Here is a 9,675-nt window from a genome sequence, read left to right as displayed (position 1 = left end):
CAGTCCCTGTCACAGACTAGATGTTCGGTAAAAGTTTGCTCTTTTTCCCGGCTCTTCCCCTCCCATTCTAGCCAGGAAGGCCTATTCTCTGTCGCCCTCTTTCTGAGTGGAAAGAGGAGAGTGAGGCTGGAACTGGGGACCTTGACGGCTGAGGCCCCAGAGGACGCTCAGATGCCAGGAACTCAGGCCAGGATTGAGCAAGAGCAGAGAACGGGCTCCTCTGGGTTCAGGGATGCCATGATGCAGACACCAGCAGTTCTGGGAAATTCAGAGGCAGGAAGTGAAAGGAAGTGTGGGGCAGAGGAGAAGCAGCAGACGGTGCCCCTGGTCCCTTCTGGGGTAGCTCCTTTTCCCAGGTGGTAAAAATGAGGAAGTCAGGGGAGCTCCAAAAAAGGGGAAAGGGAGTAGACACCCCCTGGAGGAGAGCAAAGTTGGCCCCGTGCCTAATTCTCTCTCTCTGTCTCACACACACACACACACACACATGCAATCTCTGGGTGTGTTCCAATTTCAGTTCATTCTGATTATTATTTACTATCCAAAGTTGAGGAAATGGGATGTCCCAGATTATGGACCCTGGGCTGTCAGACAGGAAGATCAGCAGGGCTCCGGTCACGTGTGTGGCTCCTCCTTTGGTCACCCCACCCCAACTCTCCAGTATTTAGTTCTTCCAATGCTGACTTTCTGCCTCTGTTCATTGCTGCACAACAAACCCAAGAATCAGCCTCCAGACTTTCCACAGGTAACTGGGCTGGGAATGAAGGTGAGACAGAGGGGTCAAAGAACTGTTAGAGGAAGCAGGGAGAGGGGGACTTAGGGTCTTGGGTGGTACTAAATAGGAAGAAATATAAGGGGGAAGTTTGAGATTTAATTACCAAGGGGAGATTTGAGACGATTCCCTATTCCATCCATGGCTCCAACATGAGTACTGACCCCAGTCTTAGCATGAGACACAACCTCAAGTCCAGCCCCAATGTTAGACCCAGTCCCCACAACAAATTTAACTCCAACTTTACTTCCAGTTTCAATCCCAGACTCAACTCAATCCCAGCCCAAAGCCCAATCCTGAGCCCACTTCTAACGTGAGCTGCAAACCCAGCCCCATTTTCATCCCAGCCCTAACCCCAGACCTGTTCTCACCCTGGCCCTCACCTCTTACCTCAGCTGCAGCCCTGACCTCAGCTCCAGACTAGCCCCAGCCTCCTGTCTTACCTAGCTCTGCCCAGCCTGGACACTGGGCCTGCTCCATTTCAGCTCTGGCAGCATCAGGGGCTGAGTTGGTCCAGGCATGGCAATGCAGTATAGCAACTTCCAGCACTTAGAGAGCGAGGAGAAAAACCAGGAGCTGAGAAATGGTAAGAGGAAAGGAGAAATGATCTCTTGTACAAAGCCCTCTGCATATGTTGAGAAGGATCTGTCTGTACCTGTGCCATGTGTACGGGTGGGTCCCCCACTTTGAGGGGGTCGGTGTGGGGGCCCAGTATGATGAGGATTCAGGGTCTTCAGAAAGACAGGGACAGGGAAGACCACAGTGGACGTGGCTTCCTATGCTCTGCAGGGAGGGGATGAGAGGTATGTGTGGGGGGAGGGGGTGGGAAGGGTGGGCTTGGAAGGGAAGCTCGTTGCTAACCTGATAGCACACATGAGATAAGCCTGCTAAGGCCCGGCTGCTCCCAGCTCTCCATGTCTTCTGCCACCTCCCTGCTCTGACGAGAGGACTGCACCTATCGCCATCATCCTGTCTGGGTGTATTTGTGTTCATGGGTCCCAAGGGTGTGAGGGGCCCATGTGGCTGAGGACTTGTGCTGGTCCGTGAGGTCACAGACCCAGGCATCCCCTGCCCACAATCCTCCTCGTCTTGTCCTCCCCCAGCATTACCCGCACCCACCGTCATCCCCAGACAGGTCTCCAGGACCTGTTACATCTTGGGCCCTGCTCATCCTGACACCCTCTCCTCTTGCAGGACCACCTCCTCCCCAGAACTTGCTGCGGAGTCTCTGTGCCGGGCCCCGCCTCCTCCTGCTCTCCGTGGGCCTCAGCCTCCTGCTGCTGGTTGTCATCTGTGTGGTCGGATCCCAAAGTGGGTCTCCTGTGGTGGGCAGGGAGGAGACATAACGGGGTGCAGGGGTGGGCAGGGATGGAGGCTGTGGTAGGAGCCTAGCAAGGGTACTGATGGACACAGAGTTTGGGGCAGTTACAGGGACAACAATGAGGGTCAAGACAATGGCAGTGCTATCAATAGTCATAGGGGCCACAATGGGACTGCTGAGGCACTGATGGTGACATTAATGGGGTGATTGGTGGGAACAGTGGGGGGACAGTGATGCACCCATGATCAGGATGGCAGCTGGCTCTGTCACGTACTAGTTGGGTGAAGTAGTCAAATTACCTCACCTCTCTTAGTTTCCTCATGTGCAGTATTGGAGGACACTGGTGCCTGCCCCACTGAGTCGCTGTGAGGACCGAATGAGACATGCATGTGAAGTGCCCTGTTGGTTGGGCACAGAGGGGATCTGACAAACCTTAATTCTGATCATCCCATTTACCTGATCAGATTCCAAGTTTCAGAGGGATCTGGTGACCCTGAGAACAAATTTCAGCAACTTCACCTCAAAGACTGTGGCTGAGGTCCAGGCACTGACTTCCCGGGGTGAGCCTGGCTCGGATGGCCTGGGCTGGGGGTGGGGAAATGTGGGGGGCAGCTGATTTCTGAGCAGGAATCTCCACGTCTTCCAGGAGGCAGCCTGCAAGAAACGATAACATCTCTGAAAGTCGAAGTGGAGGATCACAAGCAGGAACTGCAAGCAGGTGAGACCCTACAAGAGTGTATGTAAGGTGGGGGTGGGGCTGGAGCAGCCTGCTGGTGCTGAGCCGCCTTCCTGTGCAGTCCGTAGCTTGAACGACAAGGTGCTTTCTCTGCAAAGCAAGCTGGAGAAACAGGAGCAGGAAGTCAAGGCAGGTCAGATGGGGCGCGGGAAGGCAGGAGGGGCATGGGAGGGCAGGACGGTTGGGCATCTGAGCTCCAGGACTCACTGAGCAGAAGCTCTACCCAGGCCATTGTCCCCACTACCCATCTGTGTGTGTCCAGATCATTCAGAAATGCTCCTGTGGGTCCAGCAGCTGGTGAAGGGCTTGAACTCCCTGACTTGCCAGATGGCCGTTCTCCAGGGCAATGGTGAGGAGGGTGTGGGGGGGCACCCAGCCTTACTTTCCTGCCCACATTGCCCCAGCATTGCCTCATCCCTTTCACCCTCCTTCTGTCCCCTCAGGCTCCGAAAGGACCTGCTGCCCGGTTAACTGGGTGGAGCACGAGGGCAGCTGCTACTGGTTCTCTCACTCCATGAAGTCCTGGCCCGAGGCTGAGAGGTACTGCCAGCTGGAGAACGCCCACCTGGTGGTCATCAACTCCAGAGAGGAGCAGGTGAGGGTCTTTGGTATTCAGCTCCCAGGAGGGGAAATGGTTCTCAATCTTGGCTGCATGTTGGAACTAACCTGGGAGCTTTAGAAACTCCTGCCATGGGAACCACACCCTCAGATATTTAATTGGCCTGGGCATTAAGATGCACTTCCCCAGACTCCTCAGTTGAGCTGATGGACAGTTGAAGTTTAGAATCACTAGTCCGAGGAGTTGGCTGGGATAGGGAGAAGTCACCATTACCTTTCTGTCACCCCAGAATTTTGTCCAGGAACAAACAGGCCCCTTCTATGCCTGGATAGGCCTCAGCGACCCTGAAGGAACCTGGAAATGGGTGGATGGAACAAACTATGAGACCAACTTCCAGTGAGTGGGCCCTGGCTTTCTGCACCCCGCATCCTCTGTCCTGCCACTCAGGGATCTGACTCCTCCTTCCCAGACCAGAATCCTACTCTATCCACCCTCCTAGCTTGCTGCTCTCTTCTCCCCTCAGGAACTGGAAGCCAGGCCAGCCAGATGACTGGCATGGGCACAGGCTGGGTGGAGGTGAGGACTGTGCTCATGTCCTCTCCAATGGCATGTGGAATGACAACGTCTGCCAGGAGCCCTACCACTGGGTCTGTGAGGCTGGCCTGAGCAAGGTCACCTAGGAGAGTCACTGAGCTTCTTCTGGTTAGACCGCTGGGTCACAGAAATGGCAGTGGGGAGGGGGATTCTTCCCCAGAGACCTCCTAACAAGACCTCTCTGGGAGAGGAATAAATCCTGGGAGATTAGAAGCATTGCTACCATTTTGAATTTTTTTTCTCCTTCACTTTTTATTGAGGTATAATTTTTACACAATAAAATGCGCCTATTTAAAGAGCAGAGGTGGCTTTTGACAAATATAAATCCCTAGGTAAGTACTACTCTAATCCAGATATAAAATATTTCCATCACCCCCAAAGTTCCCTCCTGCCCCTGTGCAATCTAAGCCCCTCCCATCCCCAGGCAATGAATGATCTGCTTTTTCTCACTCTTGATTTGTTTTGCCCATTCTAGAATTTCATAGAAATGAAATCACACAGTATATACTCTTTTGTGAGACCTCATGTATTTTGCGTTGCCTGATTTTTGGCAACCTAAAAATGGCAGAGTGGAGGAGCTAGATGAGGTCTTGGAAAGTCCTACGTTATTGTGAAAAGAGCATTTTCTTCTCATATAGAGCTGAGTTCAGAACTTTTCTGTCACTTAAGAGCTGTGTAAACTTTGGGTGATCAGGAAAAGCAATTGTGTAATTTCCGTGAAGATCCCAGAGTTGTTGGGAGAAGTGTGTAAGATTCCCAAGTGTATTGGTTGGCTATGGCTATGTAACAAACCACCTGTATTAATCTGTTTCTGTTGCTTATAACAAAATAGTTGGAGCTGGGTAATTTATAAAGAAAATGAAATTTATTCCTTACAGTTTCTAAGGCTGGGAAGTCCAAAGTCCATCTGGTGGTGGTGACAGTGACCCAGGGGTCTCACATTGCAAGATGGTGGAGGCAGAGAGAGCAGAGAGAAGGAGAAAGACAGACTCTCCTCTTCTTTTAAATCCCTCAGAACCACACCCCTGGCCACTATTTTTAATCCATTCACTACTGCACAGTCCTACAATCAAATCACTTCTTCAAGGCCCCACCATTCAATTACCGTAATAGGATTTCCCACCCTCTTAACAGTCACAGTGGGGGCTAAGTTTCTAATACATGAAACTTGGGGGACACAATTCAAACTTCAGTAAGTTTTAGGGGGATATAATTCAATCCACTACACCACCCCAAATCTCAATGATTATACAGTAAACATTCATTGTAGCTCATGAGTCTACAGGTCAGCTGGGTTGTTTTCTGGTCTGGTCAGGTTTGGCTTATCTTGGCTGGGCTTGTTTACGTGTCTGTGGTCCACTGTGGGTTGGCTGGTCTGGAGTAGCCTTGCTCCCATGTCTGACATTTGACTGGCTATGGGCTGGGACAGTGAGGATGATTGCCACATTAGGCTAGCCTGGGCTTGTTCTTATAGTGGCTGGGCAGTTTCAAGAGAGTAATTGGAAGAGTGTGAGGACTCCAGAGTCTTAGGCTTGGAACTGAAGCATCATTGCTGCTGCATCCCACTGGCCAAAGAAGATCCCAAGGCAGCCCAGATTCAACAAGGGGAGAAATAGACTCCACCTTGTGGTGGGAGGAACTACAAAGTCATATTGTGTAGAGAATGGATATATGGAGGGGTGAAGATTGCTATTTTTTCAATCAATCTAGCATACCAGGGGAAGCATCTTAGCTATTAAGAACTAGCTCATGACTAAGTTCATTAAGAGAAGGCAGGACCCATTTATTGCTGTGTTACCCATGTCAGAAAACCACCTGGCACCTAGGAGGGTCTCCATTAGTGTCCATTAGAAGTAAAGAGGACAAGGTCAGAGGGAAAGTATGGCAAAGACAGGATTTAGCTCTTGGGAGGTAACACATTTCACCTCTCCCTGCCCACCAGCACCCCATGAGAACCATCAGGCTGATACGGAGAGAGGTTTCGGCAGGAAGTGCCCAGAAGGGATGCAGGACTGATGAGGTCTGGAGGGCACTGCCCAGTGTGCAGGAGATCCCAAAAGGAGCAGTGGCACTCGGCTGGTTCTGTGGGCAGCAAATACTGGAATTCAGTGCAGCCACGTGCACAAGAGTCCTCAGGTGGTCTCAGGTCTATCAGAGGCTCCACAATAGCATCTAGTCAGTAATCTGGGGTCAGGGTTGGGCTGAGGGTTTGTAAAGAAAAGGAAGAATATCAGGGAACCTTCTCAGCCTGGGGACCTGATGCCATTAGGTGATCAAGGACAGCCAACTTCCAGGAGCAGATGCCTCTGCCCTGCTCAGGCTGTGCCCTGACAGGACAGGCAAGTTATGAGGTGCTGTCACCGGTTCTTTAAAGTGGGCAGTGGTCGCTAGTGAGGATAGCACGGGGCCCACTGTGAGAAAGGGAAAGGCCATCACTGTACCTGAGAGGTGGGCAGGGTAGTGGGTACCAAGAGGCTTAATGTTTGGGGTAAAAACACCTCAGCCTAGTGCTCCAAATATTACCTACTGTGTACTTTCATTTTGTATCATTCTGCACAGCTTTAATTTTCTGCCTTACGCATTGTATTTTTCAAAGTGAGTTTAAGATTTATGTAACTCATTAATGAGGGAAACTTAAAATGGTAGAGCTGGTTCAAAGGAGTGTAGGAGACACAGAAGTGTTTTTAGTTATTGAAATGAAGAATGTGGGAATAAGGTTGCTAAATTACAGGCAAAACTGGTTAATTCTTGACTGTCAAATAAAACTGCACATTTGGGGTTACCTTTTCTGCTACACGGAACTAGTTTGATGTCTGTTGGACAAAATTTATTTGCATTTGCTATCAAACAAGAATTATTTATTTGGCTGTTTTTTTCTTTAGGATTTTAAAATGTCTTATTCAAGAAGTAAGTGAAATGAAGGTACATGTCCCTATAGAATTAGGCAACCCTCAGCTGGGCCTGTGAGACAATATCCAGCATCACAACGGAAATGATATGTAGCTGTCCTTTTGCTCTTCTCCAAGTTTTTTCTTGTCAGCTCCTCTTTGTGAGCATAAATAATTTACAAAGATTGTTTTTGATCACCAAAACCAATCCACCCACCAACCAAGCAACCAACTAGTTGATCAACTCACCCTTGTCTCGTGTTTTGGCCTGATTCATTAACCTACGCTGTATTTACATATATTGTATTTCTGCAGCCTCTATCACTTCAGAGATTAAAAAAAAAATTATTGCTTTTAGTTGCTCTTCTATTCTGAGGTTAGAAAACCAAACCAAAGAAATTTATTTTCACCAGCTTTTGCCTGTGGTACCTATAAATGTAGGTGAATTCTACTTTCCCAAGGTCCCCAAATCTGCTAAGGTTCCTGGTTCCTCAGTAAATAACCTTCCTTACCTAGAACAGGTACCAGATCAACTTCCTATGAGGGCTTTGTAAGTACCTGTTCCTTAATGGTGGACTTGAAATGCCTGATTAAATAAAATGTATCTCAAATATGACACTCCAGAAAATTCAAATGATTTTGTCACATAATTGAGTTTTCAAACAATGTCATGGTAAAAAAGGACATAATCCTATTGAATCTATGCAAATAATTACATTGCCATTAAAAGTAAAGAGATTTATGGCCAGCTGCCAAAAATAAATGAATAAATGTATGAACGAATGAATCAATCAATAAATAATAAAAGTAAAGAGATTTAGAAAGAGTATTTTTTCCTGAATCCTGAGGGATTAGTGAGAACATAAATGGTCAAAGACTATTTTACTAAATTAAATACTGCAGATAGTTCAAGAGGAAAGAGAAAGGACTTTATTATAAAACTTTCAAAAATAGAACATTAAAATAATACCAGTAATATTCTGAACCCCAAACCTCAAGTTTATTTCCCCTCATCAGCTTATGCAATCCTACTTAATTAGTTCTCGTTCTGCTTGGTGGCGGGTCAGCATTCAAGTTTCATGAAGTCCTGTGCATCTGGACTGGAATAGTCCTCGAAATCCTGACTCAGTCTGATGGTAGAAATGACAGTTGTCTAAGTGATGTCTACTTAGAAGTCCATATTCATAAGTCTATTCCTTGAAATGATAGTATTTAAAAATACTTGGTACAATGCCTTCCATGAGACTTTGAGACTGTTCTTCTTTGTTGAAGACACACTTTTTTAAAAACCATGTAGCTTATAGCAGGGTCTTCTGGCAAGCATCAGAGGGAAACAGAAACCACATGCTGATAAAGCTGAATAGCTACAGTTAACTTTTTATAATAATCAGCAATATCATAATGGAGTAGACTAATGCTACCTATTGAAATGTAATACTGAATTATTTTGTGAGGATTTGATTGACGTTTCCTAAAGAGTAAGAACATTTTATGGACACTGAAGGCATTGACAAATCTCCAGGACTTTTCAGTCTATTGTGGAGTGTACAATCTCCAAAATATGTTTATATTATTAACATTTTGCCAATATATAACTAACCTAGGGATGGTTGAATTCCTTTTTTCATTGGACAGCTCTTCCCATGCAGTTCTTAAAATAGTGTTGAGATCATTAAGAATATGGAGCACATCAAACCAAATCAACAGAATTAAGAATATGGAGCACACCAAAGCCTCTTCTTTTAAATGGTAGCATCTCTCTTTCTCTAAAGTAAAAGTCTTTGTGGTTGTCCAGTGGCCTTCTGGGAAACCCCAAAGATAGGTTAGGGTAACAGGCATTTTCAGATTTTTATTTTTCTCAATTTAGGGTCTGATCTTGAGAAAACAAAATTAAAAGAGTTATTGGGTTGGCTGGTTAGCTTAGTTGGTTACAGTGCGGTGTTAGAACACCAAGGGCAAAGGTTCAGATCCTCATACCTGCCAGCTGCCAAAAAAAAAAAAAAAAAAAAAGAGTTATCAGAGAAGATTAATTATTTGATTAGGATAGTAGCATAAATGCTCAGAAATAAGGAATGGTTATACATAGAGTTGACGGTGCAATCTTTAAAAAATAAAAACAGCAGCGAGTAACACAATTGTAGGAAACCTGAACACATTCAGGAGTGAGGAGCTTTTGCTTGTTTTCATATTCCAGGGATCACAAATCCAGCATAAAGCACAGAAAGTTATTAGAATGAGATGCAGAATCTCTGCTGTCTGAGCAGACTGTGTAGTTGATAGAGACTAACTTTCAGTGCTTGCTGTTTAGAGCGGACTGAGCACTCCAAGACCAATTTGTTACTTAACACAAAGAACACAATACCAGCCTCGAATTAATGTGATATTTGGCAGAAAAGAATTTTTATGCTTTCAAAAATTTTATTAATAAACTCATTAAAATTAAGCCAATGTTGCCAGAGTTTTAACATGTCATTGCTTCTTTTCACAGTAATTAAAGAAAATAAATTTCATTTCTGCAAACTTTCTAACAACTTCTTATATCCATTTAGGCTTTTTCCTTCACTATCACATTTCAAATTCTGAAGTAACTAAACACTTTAAGTAAAAACTACTCTCTTTTCCCTTGATAAACAAAAACATCTCCTATTTCCTGAATACACATTGAAATTTCTTTGCCATCATTGTTTTAGTATAGTCTCAACCACTTTGATTTTTTTTACCATATTTTCAAGTAATTAATTAATTTATTTTTACATTTTTATTTATTATTAGTATATTCATTCTTACAAATCATGATATTTCTTAGGG

General features: G+C 45.8%; 1 protein-coding gene across 1 annotated transcript; it reads left to right on the top strand.

The window, feature by feature from the left end:
- Positions 1 to 1,288: 1,288 nt before the first annotated feature.
- Positions 1,289 to 4,175, top strand: CLEC10A (C-type lectin domain containing 10A). The gene is made up of 9 exons (XM_063111770.1): positions 1,289 to 1,355; positions 1,964 to 2,080; positions 2,555 to 2,650; positions 2,737 to 2,808; positions 2,888 to 2,959; positions 3,089 to 3,175; positions 3,270 to 3,421; positions 3,675 to 3,781; positions 3,909 to 4,175. Exons 1-9 carry the CDS (start codon positions 1,289 to 1,291, stop codon positions 4,063 to 4,065), a joined length of 927 nt encoding a protein of 308 aa, XP_062967840.1. The 3' UTR covers positions 4,066 to 4,175.
- Positions 4,176 to 9,675: the final 5,500 nt, after the last annotated feature.

Source organism: Cynocephalus volans, chromosome 10 (assembly GCF_027409185.1).
Source record: "Cynocephalus volans isolate mCynVol1 chromosome 10, mCynVol1.pri, whole genome shotgun sequence".
Taxonomy (NCBI): Eukaryota; Metazoa; Chordata; class Mammalia; order Dermoptera; family Cynocephalidae; genus Cynocephalus; species Cynocephalus volans.
Note: the sequence above shows the minus strand (reverse complement) of the source record. Positions and strands in the feature narration are given on the sequence as shown.